General features: G+C 46.1%; 1 protein-coding gene across 2 annotated transcripts in view; it reads right to left on the bottom strand.

Annotated features, from left to right (window-relative positions):
* Positions 1–13,764: 13,764 nt before the first annotated feature.
* LOC125456996 (ribosomal RNA processing protein 1 homolog A) overlaps positions 13,765–20,425 on the bottom strand; it is a 53,572-nt gene continuing 46,911 nt past the window's right edge. For both annotated transcript variants that reach the window (XM_059650017.1, XM_059650016.1), the window contains exon 16: positions 13,765–13,979. In XM_059650017.1, the coding sequence (XP_059506000.1) occupies positions 13,789–13,979 (191 nt within the window). In that variant the 3' untranslated portion in view covers positions 13,765–13,788. The remainder of the gene's footprint in view (positions 13,980–20,425) is intronic.

The raw sequence follows: 20,425 nt of genomic DNA, 5'->3' as shown, positions 1-20,425 counted from the left end.
TCCAGTACTTACCCATAGCCTTCTGTCAACATCCAGTACTAACCCTTAGCTGTCTGTCAGTATCCAGTACTAACCCATAGCCGTCTGTCAGCATCCAGTACTAACCCATAGCCTTCTGTCAACATCCAGTACTAACCCATAGCTGTCAGTCAGCATCCAGTACTAACCCATATCCTTCTGTCAGCATCCAGTACTAACCCATAGCTGTCAGTCAGCCTCCAGTACTTACCCATAGCTGTCTGTCAACATCCAGTACTAACCCATTTCCATCTGTCAGCATCCAGCACTAACCCATAGCTGTCAGTCAGCAAACAGTACTAACCCATAGCTGTCTGTCAGCATCCAGTACTAACCCATAGCCTTCTGTCAGCATCTAGCCCTAACCCATAGCTGTCAGCATCCAGTACTAACCCATAGCCTTCTGTCAACATCCAGTATTAACCCATAGCCATCTGCCAGCATCCAGTCCTAACCTATATCCTTCTGTCAAGATCCAGTACTAACCCATAGCTGTCAGTCAGCATCTAGTACTAACCTATATCCTTCTGTCAACATCCAGTACTAACCCATAGCTGTCAGTCAGCATCCAGTACTTACCCATAGCCTTCTGTCAACATCCAGTACTAACCCTTAGCTGTCTGTCAGTATCCAGTACTAACCCATAGCTGTTTGTCAGCATCCAGTACTAACCCATAGCCGTCTGTCAGCATCCAGTACTAACCTATATCCTTCTGTCAAGATCCAGTACTAACCTATAGCTGTCAGTCAGCATCTAGTACTAACCTATATCCTTCTGTCAACATCCAGTACTAACCCATAGCTGTCAGTCAGCATCCAGTACTTACCCATAGCCTTCTGTCAACATCCAGTACTAACCCTTCGCTGTCTGTCAGTATCCAGTACTAACCCATAGCTGTCTGTCAGCATCCAGTACTAACCCAGAACCGTCTGTCAGCATCCAGTACTAACCTATATCCTTCTGTCAAGATCCAGTACTAACCCATAGCTGTCAGTCAGCATCCAGTACTTACCCATAGCCTTCTGTCAACATCCAGTACTAACCCTTAGCTGTCTGACAGTATCCAGTACTAACCCATAGCCGTCTGTCAGCATCCAGTACTAACCCATAGCCTTCTGTCAACATCCAGTACTAACCCATAGCTGTCAGTCAGCAAACAGTACTAACCCATAGCCGTCTGTCAGCATCCAGTACTAACCTATAGCCTTCTGTCAACATCCAGTACGAACCCATAGCTGTCAGTCAGCATCCAGTACTTACTCATAGCGTTCTTTCAGCATCTAGTACTTACCCATTGCCTTCTGTCAGGATCCAGTACTAACCAATAGCTGTCTGCCAGCATCCAGTACTTACCCATAACCTTCTGTCAACACCCAGTACTAACCCATAGCTGTCAGTCAGTATCCAGTACTTACCCATAGCCTTCTGTCAACATCCAGTACTAACCCTTAGCTGTCTGTCAGTATCCAGTACTAACCCATAGCTGTCTGTCAGCATCCAGTACTAACCCATAGCCTTCTGTCAACATCCAGTACTAACCCATAGCCGTCTGTCAGCATCCAGTACCAACCCATAGCCTTCTGTCAGGATCCAGCAGTAACCCATAGCTGTCTGTCAGCATCCAGTACTAACTCATAGCTGTCAGTCAGCATCCAGTACAAACCCATAGCCTTCTGTCAGCATCTAGCACTAACCCATAGCTGTCAGTCAGCATCTAGTACTAACCCATAGCCTTCTGTCAACATCTAGTACTAACCCATAGCTGTCTGTCAACATCCAGTACTAACTCATAGCTGTCAGTCAGCATCCAGTACTAACCCATAGCTGTCTGTCAGGATCCAGTACTAACCCATAGCCATCTGTCAGCATCCAGTACTAACCCATAGCCTTCTGTCAACATCCAGTACTAACCCATAGCTGTCTGTCAGCATACAGTACTAACCCATAGCTGTCTGTCAGCATCCAGTACTTACCCATAGCTTTCTGTCAACATCCAGTACTAACCCATAGCCGTCTGAGAGCATCCAGTACTAACCCATAGCTGTCTGTTAGCATCCAGTACTTACCCATAGCCATCTGGCAGCATCCAGTACTAACCCATAGCCTTCTGTCAGCATCCAGTACTAACCTATAGCCTTCTGTCAACATGCAGTACTAACCTATATCCTTCTGTCAGCATCCAGTACTAACCCATGGCCGTCTGTCAGCATCCAGTACTAACCTATATCCTTCTGTCAACATCCAGTACTAACCCATAGCTGTCAGTCAGCATCCACTACTAACCTATATCCTGTCAACATCTGGTACTAACCCATAGCTGTCAGTCAGCATCCAGTACTTACCCATAGCCTTCTGTCAACATCCAGTACTAACCCACAGCTGTCAGTCAGCATCCAGTACTAACCCATAGCCTTCTGTCAGCATCCAGTACTTACCCGTAGCCTTCTGTCAGGATCCAGTATTAACCCATAGCTGTCAGTCAGCATCCAGTACTAACCCATGGCCGTCTGTCAGCATCCAGTACTAACCTATATCCTTCTGTCAACATCCAGTACTAACCCATAGCTGTCAGTCAGCATCCAGTACTAACCTATATCCTTCTGTCAGCACCCAGTACTGACCCATAGCTGTCAGTCAGTATCCAGTACTAACCCATAGCCTTCTGTCAACATCCAGTACTAACCCATATCAAAACAAAGAAACAAAGAAAATTACAGCACAGGAACAGGCCCTTCGCCCCTCCAAGCCTGCGCCGATCAAGATCCTCTGTCTAACCTGTCATCTATTTTCTAACGGCCTGTGTCCATTTGCTCCCTGCGCATCCATGTGCCTGTCCAAATATATCTTAAAAGACGCTAACGTGTCTGCGTCTACCACCTCCACTGGCAATGCGTTCCAGGCGCCCACCACCCTGTGTGTAAAGAACTTTCCACGCATATCTCCCTTAAACTTTCCTCCTCTCACTTTGAACTCATCACCCCTAGTAATTGAGTCCCCCACTCTGGGAAAAAGCTTTTTGCTATCCACCCTGTCTATACCCCTCATGATTTTGTAGACCTCAATCAGGTCTCTCCTCAATCTCCGTCTTTCTAATGAAAATAATCCTAATCTACTCAACCTCTCTTCATAGCTACCACCCTCCATACCAGGCAACATCCTGGTGAACCTCCTCTGCACCTTCTCCAAAGCATCCACATCCTTTTGGTAATGTGGCGACCAGAACTGTACACAGTACTCCAAATGTGGTCGAACCAAAGTCCTATACAACTGCAACATGACCTGCCAACTCTTGTACTCAATACCCCGCCCAACGAAGGAAAGCATGCCATATGCCTTCTTGACCACCCTATTGACCTGTATTGTCACCTTCAGGGAACAATGGACCTGAACACCCAGATCTCTCTGTTCATCAATTTTCCCCAGGACTTTTCCATTTACTGTATAGTTCGCCCTTGAATTTGATCTTCCAAAATGCATCACCTCGCATTTGCCCGGATTGAACTCCATTGTGCCATTTATCTGCCCAACTCTCCAGTCTATCTATAGTCTGCTGTAATTTCTGACAGTCCCCTTCACTATCAGCTACTCCACCAATCTTAGTGTCATCAGCAAACTTGCTGATCAGACCACCTACACCTTCCTCCAGATCAATTACATATACCACAAACAACAGTGGTCCCAGCACAGATCCCTGTGGAACACCACTGGTTACAGGTCTCCAATTTGAGAAACTCCCTTCTACTGCTACCCTCTATCTCCTGTTGCCTAGCCAGTTTTTTATCCATCTCGCTAGCACACCCTGGACCCCACGTGACTTCACTTTCTCCATCAGCCTGCCATGGGGAACCTTATCAAACACCTTACTGAAGTCCATGCATATGACATCTACAGCCTTTCCCTCATCAATCAATTTTGTCACGTCCTCAAAGAATTCTATTAAGTTGATAAGACTTGACCTTCCCTGCACAAAACCATGTTGCCTATCACTGATGAGCCCATTTTCTTCCAAATGGGAATAGATCCTCTCCCTCAGTATCTTCTCCAGTAGCTTCCCTACCACTGACATCAGGCTCACTGGTCTATAATTACCTGGATTATCCTTGCTGCCCTTTTTAAACAAGGGGACAACATTAGCAAGTCTCCAGTCCTCTGGGACCTCATCCGTGTCTAAGGATACTGCAAAGCTATCTGTTAGGTCCCTGGCTATTTCCTCTCTTGCTTCCCTTAGTAACCTGGGATAGATCCCATCCGGACTTGGGGACTTGTCCAAATTAGTGTCTTTTAGGATACCCAACACTTCCTCATTCCTTATGTCAACTTGACGTCGACCAAGCAAACATCTATCCCTAACCTCAACATCCGTCATGTCTCTCTCCTTAGTGAATATCCTTCTATCAACATCCAGCACTTACTCATAGCTATCTGTCAGCATCCAGTACTTACCCATATCCTTCTGTCAACATCCAGTACTAACCCATAGCTGTCTGTCAACATCCAGTGCTAACACATAGCGTTCTGTCAGCATCTAGTACTAACCCATATCCTTCTGTCAGCACCCAGTACTAACCCATAGCTGTCTGTCAGCATCCAGTACTAACCCATATCCTTCTGTCAGCACCCAGTCCTAACCCATAGCTGTTTGTCAACATCCAGTACTAATCCACAGCCTTTTGTCAGTATCCAGTATCACCCATAGCCATTTGCCTGACCCAATACTTGCTCATCGCTATCTGCTAGCACTGATAACAGTTCATATTGAGTTGTAGGTTGAAATGACCGGCACCTACACGAGCAGAAAGGATTAAACTTCTGTTCTAGTGTTGTGTGTGAAGCGTTCACCTGAAATCTCCTTTGAATGACTGAGCTCAGAATCTAACTTTAAACAAAATATGAACAAGTGACATATTGTATAAGGTCTGTATTTCAATCACTGATCAGTTCATTTTGAGGGTAGTACTCAAGTACTTTCTCTGCTGGGTAGTTCAATCGAGTAAGGGTGAGAGGGTTAGCACTGAAACTCTGTTTGGAAAAGAAGGCCATGCTTGTTTCCTGGGGGATACAGATTTCAGATAAAAGGGACTAAGTTTGTAGGATTTGTGAGAAGTGTGGTTTTACACAGAGGGTGGTAATTGCCTGGAATGTGCTGGCAGAGGAGATGGTGGAGATAGATACATAAACAACATTTAAGAGGCTGCTTGACAGATGGATGAATAGGCAGGGAAGTGGGATACGGACATGCAGAGGCAAAAGGGTTTTAGTTTAAGAAGGACCGTGTGTTGAGTCATGCTTACCTGGCTGAAGAGCCCACCCCTGTGCTGTAGCGTTGAGTACCAGCCTTATCTGTCACTGACCGCAGTTGTGTATCTATTTCTCCATGGTATCCAGATTGTTTGGATACTGTACAAGACTATTTCTACTAGGTCACCTTTTTGATCTTGGGCTTATATCATCAATACCCGGCCCTCTGTCCAGTTGCTTTATTTAGCACTGCCCTGAGAAGGCAGTAAATCAATGACTTTTCTTCATCCTGTAAATCCTAATCTCTGGTACACTCATTCACTTTACTCATTACCTTATCTCACTCACCGGCTCAATCCTAAAATTGTACTGAAGAACTGGTCAACATTTTGCTTTCATAACAAAATGGCACCTGTTACTGTTGATAGAACAGGCTGACCTAAACAAACAGGACACAGAAATGCACCAGTACTCTCCATCCCCAGCTCAGTGGTCACAGCAGTTCTCTTCCTGCTGCCATAGTTCACAGAAAACTCCCTCTTTACCCAATAGTAAGGGGCCTTGCTGCTTGTTTCTTGATCCGTAAATCTCAAATTGGAACCAAGTGGGAACAGAGACAAATTAACCACGATTTCCGAAAAAAAAATCGGTGCTTTTAGAAACGAGACAAAAATAGCTCTGCCCTTGATGTTACACAAACTCTGATTAAGCTGAGAACAAGTTTACATTCTTATTGGTGTCAAGATGCAATTTAATCAGTTTGGGGATTGGTCGACACTTGTTTTGTACATACCGTTAGAAGCATCATGCCCTTTGCTTGCCTGAGTCAGTGACAATTAGATAATGATGTAGGATGACCCTGCACTCCAAAAACAAGCATTCATTGTTGACGTAACTGCTTTGGTATTCAATTGAAGATGACAAGAAATCCTTTCATTTTTGGAATGCTTGTGCTGTTCCGAATTCCCCTCTTCAAAATTCCTCTGTCCATTCCTAAATATCTCAATTTCCAGCAGCCAAATTTAAAAGTTAGATTTCAAGCCATTCCAAGTATAAGTAGAACCGAGATAACAAAGTGTGGAGCTGGATGAACACAGCAGGCCAAGCAGCATCTCAGGAGCACAAAAGCGGATGTTTCGGGCCTAGACCCTTCATCAGAGAGGGGGATGGGGAGAGGGTTCTGGAATAAATAGGGAGAGAGGGGGAGGCGGACTGAAGATGGAGACAAGAGAGTTGCAGTGGGAGAGACATTCCCTGAGGTTGGTCTGGAGGGAGGAGGGTAACTTCTTCAGGTTAGGCATCCCTGGAAGACGCTTCGCAGTGAGGTTAAAATTGTGATCAGAGACAGTGGGAATTGCAGATGCTGGAGCTTTTGTGCTCCTGAGATGCTGCTTGGCCTGCTGTGTTCATCCAGCTTCACACTTTGTTATCTCGGGACTCTCCAGCATCTGCAGTTCCCATTATCTCTGATACTATTTTAACCCCACTGCGAAGACTCTTCCAGGGATGCCTAACCTGAAGAAGTTACCCTCCTACCTCCAGACAAACCTCAGGGAATCTCTCTCTCCATCTTCAGTCCCCCTCCCCCTCTCTCCCTATTTATTCCAGAACCCTCTCCCCATCCCCCTCTCTGATGAAGGGTCTAGGCCTGAAACATCAGCTTTTGTGCTCCTGAGATGCTGCTTGGCCTGCTGTGTTCATCCAGCTTCACAGTTTGTTATCTCGGATTCTCCAGCATCTGTAGTTCCCATTATCACAAGTAGAACCAAAACTGGCCCACAGCTCAATGTAAATAGGTGTACAATAAACATTGGAAGGAGGAACTAAAATAGTCTGCAGTATTAGAACAAAGAACAGTACAGCATGGGAACAGGCCCTTCAGCCCACCAAGCCTGCCCTGACATGATGTCTTTCTAAACTAAAAACCTTTTGCCTCTATATGGTCTGTATCCCTCTATTCCCTGCCTTTTCATGTATCTGTCAAGATGCCTCTTCAATGTTGCTACTGTATCTCCTTCTAGCACCTCCTCAGGCAGTGCTTGTCAGGCACGCTGTGTAAAAAACACCTGCCTCTCATATCTCCTTAAAACTCTCATGTTTTTTACCTTATGAAGTTGTTGACTTGCTCGCCGAGCTGATGTATTCTCAGTCATTTGAACTTTTATTTGTTTGAATAAGAACAAGCCAGCTTGGAAAGCAAGTCAACAACTTCACCTACAACCCGAGCTACAGATCTTGACCAAAACTTTGAACCTTAAACTTATCTTCACTATTGACATAATGAGACGAAACAAAGATATGGCAAATAGAGGGATTAATTGGAAGTAAAATGTAGGCACGAAGACAAAGTCCAAGTAATTCCTCTCAGGAATTCTTCTGCTGGAATAGCTGTAAGCCATCATACCAACCACCAGGAATTTTGATGAAGAGGGAAAGCGAAGGAAGATGGACTTTGGACCGAGATTCCAAAGTAACATCACTAAAGGATGTGTGAAACAAAACTGGTAATCAGTAAATCAGTGTGTGTGAAAGTTCAAACTGAGTGAGATACAGAGAGAAGGCCCGCTCCTGATGGGAGATCTGCGGAATGGTTTCGGTGTTGTTTGTTTTTAAAGGCAAGTATTCAACAGCAGAATCAAAGGTAGCAATTCTTTCCTTGACAATTCCAAGGAAGGTTTTGTCTAACAGATGAAGATGATAAGTGGAGTGGCGCTGCTTCTACACCAGTAAAACCGTGGCATGGACTAATGCTCTGGAAGAGTCCAGATTTGACATTGGCAACTGGGGGGTATTAAATTCAAATAATTAATAAACTAATAAACTAGTCTACTTAATGTTTGTGCAACTACTGCATTGTCGTAAACCCCACCTGGCTCACTAATGTCCTTTGGGGAAGGAAACAGGTGGGACTTGTACAGTAAGGATGGGTTGCACCTGAACTGGAGGGGCACAAGTATCCTGGGAGGGAGGTTTGCTCGAGTTGTACGGGATGGTTGAACCTAGTTTGGCAGGGGGTAGGGAACCGGATTTATAATGCAGAGAATGAGGTATTTGGCCGTTCCAACAGGCACAACAGGGAGTGAAGTAGTTTATAAAGAAATGCGGTCAATGGAGCGTAATTGCACACACCGAGATGGTTTGAGGTGTGTATACTTCAATGCTCGAAGTATCAGAAATAAGGTGGATGAGTTTGGAGCATGGGTCGGCACTTGGAACGATGATGTTGTGGCCATTACAGAAACTTGGGTAACTCAAGGAGAGGAATGGTTGTTGGAAGTACTGGGATTTAGATGCTTTAAAAGAAATAGGGAGGGTGGAAAAAGACATCGGGGAGTGGCATTGCGAGTCAGGGCGAGTACAGCAGCTACTGAAAGGCAGTTCGAGAATGATGTGTCTACAGAGTCAGTTTGGGTTGAGGTCAGGAACAAGAAAGGAGCAGTCACTTTGTTGGGGGTTTTTTACAGACCCCCTACTAGTTGCAGAGAAGTAGAGGAGTGGATTGGGAGGCAGATACTGGAAAGGTGCAGAAGTCACAGGGTTGTAGTCATGGGTGACTTCAACTTTCCAAATATTGATTGGAAACGTTTTAGTTGTATTAGTTGAGATGGAGCGGATTTTGTCCAGTGCATTCAGGAAGGATTTCTGACACAGTATGAAGATAGACCAACACGAGGAGAGGTCACTTTGCATTTGGTGCTTGGCGATGAACTGGGCCAAGTGTTAGACCTGTTGGGAGGACAGCATTTTGGTGGTAGCGATCATAACTCTATTACTTTTACAGTAGTGGTGGAAAAAGACAGGTGCATACAGCAGGGTAAGGTTTCTAATTGGGGTAAGGATAATTAAAATTCAGTTAGGCAAGAACTGGGTAACATAAAATGGAACAGACGCTGTCAGGGAACAGCACTATTGAAATGTGGAGATTGTTTAAGGAATGCAGACAGCATGTGCTCAATATGTTTGTCCCTAGCAGGCAGGGAAGATGCGGTCAGGTGAGGGAGCCTCGGTTCTCATGAGAGTTTAAATGACTGGTTAAGAGGAAGAAGGATGTTTATATAAGGTTTAGGAAAGAAGAAACGGAAAAGGCTCTAGAGGGATACAAGTTATCCAGGAAGGAGCTGAAGAAAGGGCTCAGGAGAGCCATAAGGGGGCATGAGAAAACCTTGGCAGATAGGATCAAGGAAACCCCAAGGCTTTTTACATGTACATGAGGAATAAGAGAATGACCAGAGAAAGGGTAGGGCCGATCAAGGATTGTAAAGGGAATTTGTGCATGGAGCCTAAAGAGATAGGAGAGGTCCTAAATGAACACTTCTCTTCAGTATTCACAACTGAGAGGGACCTAGTTGTAGAGGAGGACAGTGTGAAACAGGCTGGTAGGCTAGAGGAGGTGAATTCTAGTAAGGAAGATGTGCTAGGAATTGTGAGGAACTTGAAGATAGATAAGGCCCCCGGGCTTGATGGGAAGTGAGGAAAGAGATCGCAGGGCCTTTGGCGAGGATCTTTTCATCGTCACCATCCACGGGTATAGTGCCGGAAGATTGGACAGAGGTAAATGTCATTCCCTTGTTCAAAAAGGGAATAAGGGTAACCCCAGAAATTATAGGCCAGTTAGTCTTATGTCACTGCTGGGAAAATTATTGGAAAGGGCTCTGAGAGACAGAATTTATGATCAGTTGGATAGACATAGTTTGATTCGTGATAGCAAGGATTTGTGAGGGGTAGACTATGCCTCACAAACCTTATTCAATTCTTTGAAGAGGTGACCAGACACGTGGATGAAGGTAGAGCGGTGGACGTGGTATACATGGATTTAAGTAAGGTGTTTGATAAGGTTCCCCATGGGAGACACATGCAGAAATTAAGGAGGCATGGGATGGGTTGGGAAATGCGGCAGATTGGATTCAGAATTGGCTGACTCTAAGAAGACAAAAGGTGGTAGTGGACAGAAAATATTCAACATGGTGCTCAGTTACAAGTGGTGTACCACAAGGATCTGTTCTGGGTCCTCTTCTATTTGTGATTGTTGTAAATGATGTGGATGAAAGAGTGGAAGGGTGGATTAGTAAGTTCTCGGACGATGCAAAGGTGGGTTGCATTGTGGACAGTGTGGAGGGCTGTTCTAGGTTACAAAGGAACATTGATAGGATGCAGAGCTGGGCTGAGAAGTGGCAGATGGAGTTTAACCCTGAAAAGTGTGAGGTGATTCATTTTGGAAGGACTAATTTGAAAGCAGAATACATGGTTAACGGAAAGACTCTTGGCAGTGTGGAGGAGCAGAGGGATCTTTGGGCTCATGTTCAGTTCCCTGAGAGCTGCCACCCAGATGGATAGAGTTGTTAAGAAGGCGCATGGTGTATTAGCTTTTATTAATAGAGGGATTGGGTTCAAGAGCCATGAAGTTATGCTCCAGCTTCACAAAAGCCTGGTTCAGCCACATCTGGAGTATTGAGTTCTGGTCGCCTCATTAAAAGAAAGATGTGGAAGCGTTAGAAAAGATGTGGAAGCGTTAGAAAAGGTGCAGAGGAGATTTACCAGAATGTTGCCCGGAATGGAGTGAAGGTCTTACGAGGAAAGGTTGAGAGAGCTAGGGCTTTTCTCTTTAGAACAACAAAAGGATGAGAGGGGTCTCGATAGAAGTGTACAAAATGATCAGAGGTATAGATAGACAGCCAGAGACTTTTTTCTGGGTTGGAGGTAGCTATTATGAGAGGGCATAGTTTTAAAGCGAGTGGAAGTAGATATAGGGGAGACGTCAGAGATAGGTTCTTTATTCAGAGTGGTCGGGGCGTGGAATGCATTGCCAGAGAGGGTAGCGGAGTTGGCCTCATTAAGGGCATTTAAGCGGCTATTAGATAGGCATATGGATGATAGTATAAGGTAGGGGTGGAGGTTAGATAGACCTTAGGATTAGTGTAAAAGTTTGGCACAACATCGTGGGCTGAAGGGCCTGTACTGTGCTGTACTGTTCTATCCTTACCTGGTCTGTCGTACATGTGACTTCAGACTCACAACAATGTGGTTGATTCTTAACGGCCCTTTAAAATGGCCGAGCAAGCCACTGCACTACATCATTGGCTAAGATAGCACTCAACCAGCGGTTAAAGGTGAATTTGCATTTACAGATTTCTAACTGCAGACACATTCTATTTCGTAAATGTGACTTCTTGTAATTTCCTACTTTGGAAAGAAAACCAGTCTGACTCCAAGTTAATACACAACCAGGTCCAAAACAAGGCCTCACACCTAAAGTAACAAAGTGTGGAGCTGGATGAACACAGCAGGCCAAGCAGCATCTTCAGAGCACAAAGGCTGACGTTTTGGGCCTAGACCCTTCATCAGAAAAAGGGTCAAGGCCTGAAACGTCAGCTTTTGTGCTCCTCTGATGCTGCTTGGCCTGCTGTGTTCAAACAGTTTCACACTTTGTAATCTCGGATTCTCCAGCATCTGCAGTTCCCATTATCGTTGCTCACATCCGAAGTGAATAGTTGACCTGAGATGTCACCTCTGGTATACTGATAAAACCTTTAGTTATCTCAGGGCAGTGACAGGAAAGAAATTCTGGAATTTGCATATTAATCCTTTCTAACTGATAAAAAAATACATTTGCATCAGTTCTATGACCCTTTGATATTTTGCTTATAAATTCTGTGTCAGATGCCATCTCCCTCACTAACAGTTGAAGAAGCAGCGAGACTCTGAAAGCTTGTGCCTACACCAAGGTTGGGAGAGGTTTAGCGCACTCTTCCACAAAGGGCAGTGGATCCTGGATCAGTTGTTGAATTTAAATCTGAGCAATGTATTTGTAAGCAAAGGTATTAAGGGATATGGGCTAAAGTCAGGAAAATGGAATTAGGCCACAGGTTAGTCATGATCTGACTGAATGGTCGAACAGACTCATGAGCTGAACGGCTTACTCCTGTTCCTTGTCAATACAGCGTGGAGATGGAGAAACACAGCAGGTCAGGCAGCATCAGAGGAGCAGGAAAGTCAACGTTTTGGCTGGGACCCTTTATCCTGATGAAGTGTCAAAAGAGAAATCTCCGACATATTCTCTTCTTTGTAAATCAGTTTAATGTGTAGACAACGTGCTTGCAAATCTTTCCCGTACAACCTCGAGTGTGCTCACATCTTGCATTACATCTGTCCATCCAGTTACAGGGGATCTGGGACAGACACAAGGAGATTCTCCTGCTTCCCGAGAGTCCCAAGTATTCCATAATTTATTGTTGCTTTGCGCCTTTGTTTTCTCCAAATACAGCACGACACTCCCACAGTGCGGCACTCCCTCAGTACTGACCCTCTGACAGTGCGACACTCCCTCAGTACTGACCCTCTGACAGTGCGACACTCCCTCAGTACTGACCCTCTGACAGTGCGACACTCCCTCAGTACTGACCCTCTGACAGTGCGACACTCCCTCAGCACTGACCCTCTGACAGTGCGGCACTCCCTCAGTACTGACCCTCTGACAGTGCGGCACTCCCTCAGTACTGACCCTCTGACAGTGCGACACTCCCTCAGCACTGACCCTCTGACAGTGCGGCTCTCCCTCAGTACTGACCCTCTGACAGTGTGGCGCTCCCTCAGTACTGACCCTCTGACAGTGTGGCACTCCCTCAGTACTGACCCTCTGACAGTGCGGCACTCCCTCAGTACTGACCCTCTGACAGTACGGCACTCCCTCAGTACTGACCCTCTGACAGTGCGGCACTCCCTCAGTACTGACCCTCTGACAGTGCGGCACTCCCTCAGTACTGACCCTCTGACAGTGCGGCTCTCCCTCAGCACTGACCCTCTGACAGTGCGGCACTCCCTCAGTACTGATCCTCCGACAGTGCGGCACTCCCTCAGTACTGACCCTCTGACAGTGCGGCGCTCCCTCAGTACTGACCCTCTGACAGTGCGGCACTCTCTCAGTACTGACCCTCTGACAGTGAGGCACTCCCTCAGTACTGACCCTCTGACAGTGCGGCGCTCCCTCAGTGCTGACCCTCCGACAGTGCGGCACTCCCACAGTACTGACCCTCTGACAGTGCGGCACTCCCTCAGTACTGACCCTCTGACAGTGCGGCACTCCCTCAGCACTGACCCTCCGACAGTGTGACACTCCCTCAGTGCTGACCCTCTGACAGTGAGGCACTCCCTCAGTACTGATCCTCCGACAGTGCGGCACTCCCTCAGTACTGACCCTCTGACAGTGCGGCACTCCCTCAGTACAGGCCCTCTGACAGTGCGGCACTCCCTCAGTACAGGCCCTCTGACAGTGCGACACTCCCTCAGTACTGACCCTCTGACAGTGCGGCACTCCCTCAGTACTGACCCTCCGACAGCACAGCACCCCCTCAGCGCTGAACCAAGGACAGTGTGGCACTCCCTCAGCGCTGACCCTCTGACAGTGATACACTTCACTTCTCCCAATTGAAACATAAGCCCAAACACCAGAATCCAAGTCTTCACAATTCAAAGTTCATCAAATGTATTTTATTTGTAATAAAAATGGTATGTGTAGAAAAGTTAGCATGGGACACTTAGAGATTATCCATTTTTTGGGGTCGTCCCTTTCTGGTGAATGATGCCCGTTTAGCCAGGATGCTCGGGGAATGGGCTGCTGGTGAGTTAGATTTTAACACACTGTGATGGGGCTTCTGCTCAGGGTCAAATGCAATTCGAGATGTTCCTGCTGGGCTCACCAGAATACTTTTGTCTGTTCTTTTAAATTCTGAAAATAGAAATGAATTTCAATAAGTATTCATCTAACATTAAGAACATATTCCTGTTTACAACAGAATGAAAATTTCAAACTAAATCAAGTCTCTAACCCCTCACCAGGGCACGGGGTCCCACGCACACCACCAGTGGCCAGGGCACGGGGTCTGGACAGGATGTTTCCTCTTATGGCAGAATGTAGAACTGGAAGTGACCCATTTGAGACAGAGGTGATGTAAAACATTTTCTACAGTCCCAATGCTTTAGAACTCTTTTCCCGAACAGAGTGGGAGCGGAGTCTTCAAATGTTTTCATTTGATGTAGACAGATTCTTGGTAAGGAAGGGGATGATAAGTGATCAGGGTTTGCTGGCACAGTGCAGCTGTGTTACAATAGATCAGCCATTATCTGACTGAATGATGGAGCAGGTTCAAGGGGTCAAGAGACCTACTCCTGCTCCTAATTCGTACGTTCGTATCTACCTAAAAATTTGAATAATTGTCCTGTGCTGACCCATCCACAAGAAAGCAGATCAAAACCCACCCCAAAAAGTGTCCTCTTGATCATCAGTAAAGTGATGGAAGGTGTCAGTAACAGTGCGATAAAGCAGCGCCTGCTCAGTGACGCCCAGTTTGGGTTCCCATTCAAATGCAGCAAGATCTGGACAATATCCAGGCTTGGGCTGACAAGTGGCAAGTGACAAGTGACATTTGCATCTCAAGTGCCAGACAGTGACGACTGGCAAGAATAGTGGCACCACCATGACTGAACCCACCCCCCAATATCAATAAACTATGGTGACCATTGACCACAAACTGAACTGGACTAGCCACCTGGACAGAAAAGGTCCCTTCAGCCCATCTCGTCTGCACCCATCAAAAAGCAACCACCTGACTATTCTAGTCCTATTGTCCTACACTTGGCCCAAAGCCCTATCTGCCTTGGCACTGCAATATTATGAGACTTTTTGCCTCTACCACATTTTCGGGCAGTGAGTTCTGAATTCCCATCACCATCTAGGTGAAAAGGTTTTTCCTCATTTTTCCGATAGACCTTCTGCCCCTTCCCTTAAATCCATGTCCCAGGTCATCGATCCCTCCAGCAAGTGGAAAAGGCTTTGCCCCACACAATCTTTTACATCTCAGTCGTGATCCCCAGCCCCAGTCTGTGGAATCTCTTTACAACCAAAACTCTCCCAACCAGGCAACATCCCAGTAAATCTCCTCTGCACTCTCTGCTGTGCTATCACATCAACTGTACAATGCAGATTTCAGAATTGCACACAATATTCTAGCTGTGACTTGAATAACCTTTTATACAGTTCCAAACATAATCTTACTTCTCTTAAACTCTATGCCTTGGCACAAAAAAAATCATCCTAAAGAAGAATCAACATATTAAGGGGAGGATAAGGTAACCATGGTTGGCAAGGCAAGTGAAGAGAAATCATTATGCAGTGAAGATCAGTAGGATTTCTTTACAAACCAACAGAAAATAATTAAAGAAAAAAATAAACAGGCATAAGATGAAATATGAGAGTAAGCTAACTAGTAATATAAAAGAATACTGTAGATTTTTTTGTGATATCTCAAAGGTAAGAGAGGCAAGAGTGTACATCGGACTGCTTGAAAATGAGAGGGGGAAGTACAAAGGATGGAGGCGAGCGTAGTGGCCATCACTAAGGAGCAGATGGGGGGAAGCTGAAAGGTCCGAAGGTGGATACATCACCCGGACCAGGTGGACTATACCCCCAAGTTCTGAAGGAGATAGCTGAGGAGATTGTAGAGGCGTTGGTGGTGATCTTTCAGGAATCACTGGCGTTAGGGATGGTCCCAGAGGCCTGGAAAGTGGCTCATGCAACATCCCCCGTTTAAGAGGGGAGGAAGGTAGGAAGAGTTAGGAAGCATGGACTGGGAGCAGTTGTTCCATGGTAAGGGAACTATAGACATGTGGAGACTGTTTAAGGAACAGTTGTTGGGAGTGATGAGTAAATATGTCCCTCTGAGACAGGCAAGAAGGGGTAAGATAAAGGAACCTTGGATGACGAGAGCGGTGGAGCTTCTAGTGAAAAGGAAGAAAGTAGCTTACATAGGTGGAGGAAGCTAGGGTCAAGTTCAGCTAGAGAGGATTACACGCAGGCAAGGGATGAGCTCAAAACTGGTCTGAGGAGAGCCAGGAGGGGGCACGAGAAAGGCTTGGCAGAAGGAATCCGGGAAAACACAAAGGCATTTTACACTTACGTGAGGAATAAGAGAATGGTCAAAGAAAGAGTAGGGCCGATCAGGGATAGCATAGGGAACTTGTGTGTGGAGTCTGAGGAGGTAGGGGAAGCCCTAAATGAGTTTTTTGCTTCTGTCTTTACGAAAGAAACAAGCTTTGTAGTGAATGAAACCTTTGAAGAGCAGGTGTGCATGCTGGAATGGATAGAGATAGACGAAGCTGATGTGCTGAAAATTTTGTCAAACATTAAGATTGACAAGTCGCCAGGCCCGGATCAGATTTGTCCTCGGCTGCTTTGGGAAGCGAGAAATGCAATTGCTTCGCCACTTGCGAAGATCTTTGCATCCTCGCTCTCCACTGGAGTCGTACCTGAGGACTGGAGAGAGGCAAATGTAATTCCTCTCTTCAAGAAAGGAAATAGGGAAATCCCCGGCAATTATAGACCGGTAAGTCTCACGTCTGTCGTCTGCAAGGTGTTAGAAAGGATTCTGAGGGATAAGATTTATGACCATCTGGAAGAGCATGGCTTGATCAAATACAGTCAACACGGCTTTGTGAGGGGTAGGTCATGCCTTACAAACCTTATTGAGTTTTTTGAGGATGTGACTAGAAAAGTTGATGAGGGTCGAGCTGTGGATGTGGTGTATATGGACTTCAGTAAGGCATTTGATAAGGTTCCCCATGGTAGGCTCATTCAGAAGGTCAGGAGGAATGGGATACAGGGGAACTTAGCTGCTTGGATACAGAATTGGCTGGCCAACAGAAGACAGCGAGTGGTAGTAGAAGGAAAATATTCTGCCTGGAAGTCAGTGGTGAGTGGAGTTCCACAGGGCTCTGTCCTTGGGCCTCTACTGTTTGTAATTTTTATTAATGACTTGGACGAGGGAATTGAAGGATGGGTCAGCAAGTTTGCAGACGACACAAAGGTCGGAGGTGTCGTTGACAGTGTAGAGGGCTGTTGTAGGCTGCAGCGGGACATTGACAGGATGCAGAGATGGGCTGTGAGGTGGCAGATGGAGTTCAACCTGGATAAATGCGAGGTGATGCATTTTGGAAGGTCGAATTTGAAAGCTGAGTACAGGATTAAGGATAGGATTCTTGGCAGCGTGGAGGAACAGAGGGATCTTGGTGTGCAGATACACAGATCCCTTAAAATGGCCACCCAAGTGGACAGGGTTGTTAAGAAAGCATATGGTGTTTTGGCTTTCATTAACAGGGGGATTGAGTTTAAGAGTCGTGAGATCTTGTTGCAGCTCTATAAAACTTTGGTTAGACCGCACTTGGAATACTGCGTCCAGTTCTGGGCGCCCTATTATAGGAAAGATGTGGATGCTTTGGAGAGGGTTCAGAGGAGGTTTACCAGGATGCTGCCTGGACTGGAGGGCTTATCTTATGAAGAGAGGTTGACTGAGCTCGGTCTCTTTTCATTGGAGAAAAGGAGGAGGAGAGGGGACCTAATTGAGGTATACAAGATAATGAGAGGCATAGATAGAGTTGATAGCCAGAGACTATTTCCCAGGGCAGAAATGGCTAGCACGAGGGGTCATAGTTTTAAGCTGGTTGGTGGAAAGTATAGAGGGGATGTCAGAGGCAGGTTCTTTATGCAGAGAGTTGTGAGAGCATGGAATGCGTTGCCAGCAGCAGTTGTGGAAGCAAGGTCATTGGGGTCATTTAAGAGACTGCTGGACATGTATATGGTCACAGAAATTTGAGGGTGCTTACATGAGGATCAATGGTCGGCACAACATTGTGGGCTGAAGGGCCTGTTCTGTGCTGTACTGTTCTATGTTCTATGTTCTATGTTCTAAGGTAGAAGACAGAGAACTAAAGGCTGGCGAATCTGACTTCAGTTGTTGGTGGGATTTTAAAGCCTGTTATTCAGGCCTTTGGCAAGGTGCTGCACAATAGGCTTCTAAATAAGATATGAACCCATGGTGTTGGGGTAAGGCACTGGCATGGATAGAGGATCGGCTGACTGGCAGAAGGCAAAGAATGGATATAAAGGAGTCTTTTATAGGATGGCAGCCAGTAACTAGTGGAGTTCAACAGGGTTAGTGTTGGGACCATGACTATTCACATTATACATTAATGATCTCAATGAACGGAGGGAGGATGTTCTTGCTGAGTTTGCAGATGACACAAAGATAGAGAGTAAAACAGTTAGTTTTGAGGAAATTATGCATTTTGGTAGGAAGAACAGCAGTGCAGACTATTTTCTAAATGGGGAAAGGCTTCGGAAATCTGAACCACAAAGGGTTTGGGAGTCCTAGTTCAGGATTCTCTTAAGGTTAACATGCAGGTTCAGCTGGAAGTTACGAAGGCTAAAGAAATGCTAGCATTCATTTTGAGGAGGCTACAACGCAGAAGCAGGGATGTACTGCTGAGGCTGCCTAAGGCTCTGGTTAGACCGCATTTGGAATATCGTAAGCAGTTTTGGGTCCCGTTTCTTAAGATGGATGTGCTGACATTGGAGGTTGTCCAGAGGTTAGAACATAGAACAGTACAGCACAGAACAGGCCCTTCAGCCCACCATGTTGTGCTGACCATTGATCCTCATGTATGCACCCTCAAATTTCTGTGACCATATACATGTCCAGCAGTCTCTTAAATGACCCCAATGACCTTGCTTCCACAACTGCTGCTGGCAACGCATTCCATGCTCTCAACTCTCTGTGTAAAGAACCTGCCTCTGACATCCCCTCTATACTTTCCACCAACCAGCTTCAAACTATGACCTCTCGTGTTAGCCATTTCTGCCCTGGGAAATAGTCTCTGGCTATCAACTCTATCTACGCCTCTCATTATCTTGTATACCTCAACTAGGTCCCCTCTCCTCCTCCTTTTCTCCAACAAAGAGTCCGAGCTCAGTCAACCTCTCTTCATAAGATAAGCCCTCCAGTCCAGGCAGCATCCTGGTAAACCTCCTCTGAACCCTCTCCAAAGCATCCACATCTTTCCTATAATAGGGCGACCAGAACTGGACGCAGTATTCCAAGTGCGGTCTAACCAAAGTTTTATGGAGCTGCAACAAGATCTCACGACTCTTAAGCTCAATCCCCCTGCTAATGAAAGCCAAAACACCATATGCTTTCTTAACAACCCTGTCCACTTGGGTGGCCATTTTAAGGGATCTATGTATCTGCACACCAAGATCCCTCTGTTCCTCCACACTGCCAAGAATCCTATCCTTAATCCTGTACTCAGCTTTCAAATTCGACCTTCCAAAATGCATCACCTCGCATTTATCCAGGTTGAACTCCATCTGCCACCTCTCAGCCCATCTCTGCATCCTGTCAATGTTGTGGCCCTCCCTCCTCTTTTACCTCTTTCCCTCTCTAACCACAGGACTCTGTATCCTTGAATATTGAGCAGTCAATCCTGCCTCCTCTCTCAACCCTGTCTCAGTGACAGCTATGACATCACATTTTACTTTAACAAATCCGTCCCTTGTTCAGTCTCCTTTAAAATAAATCCCACCCAACCTCGCCAAGCTCCCTTGTGCTGTAACTTCTCCATAATGTCTGTACTTTCCTGATTTCTTTGCTGCCTCTTCTAATCCTGGTTGTTCTCATTTCCCCGCTGAACATTGCCGCTGAATCCCAGCACCTGTCAAGTTAGGTTAACCCCTTCCAATAGCATCAGCAAACTTCCCTAGGGTTAGGGTCCCAATCCGCTTCAGGAGAAACCCATCCGCTTTGTATAGGTCCTGCTGCCCCCAGTGACCCAGAAATCTAAAATCCACCCTCCTGCACTCTCTCACAGTCAGGCATTGATCAGGGCTATCCACCTAATTCTGTACTCAATTGTACGTGACACCTCTCCTACCAGCAGGACAGACCGAGCAGATGGGGCAGCACCACGGTACACAGTCGGGAGGGTGTTGCGCTGGGAGTCCTCATCATTGACTCCGGACCCTATGAAGTCTCATGGCTTCAGGTTAAACTTGGGCAAGGAAACCGCCTGCTGATTACCATATACCGTCCTCCCTCAGCTGATGAATCAGTCCTCCTACATGTTGAACAACACCTAGAGGAAGCACTGAGGATGGCACGGGCACAAAATGTACTCTGGGTGGGAAACTTCAATACCAAGCACCAGGAGTGATTTGGCAGTGGCACTACTTTGCTGAGTCTGAAAAAAACAGCTGCTCAACTGGTTTTGTGGGAGGTGGAGGGAACCAATGAGAGAGAAAAACATACCCGACTTGTCCCCTACCAATCACACAGTGTTAGTCATGGT

This window comes from Stegostoma tigrinum, chromosome 12 (genome assembly GCF_030684315.1).
Source record: "Stegostoma tigrinum isolate sSteTig4 chromosome 12, sSteTig4.hap1, whole genome shotgun sequence".
Taxonomy (NCBI): Eukaryota; Metazoa; Chordata; class Chondrichthyes; order Orectolobiformes; family Stegostomatidae; genus Stegostoma; species Stegostoma tigrinum.
Note: the sequence above shows the minus strand (reverse complement) of the source record. Positions and strands in the feature narration are given on the sequence as shown.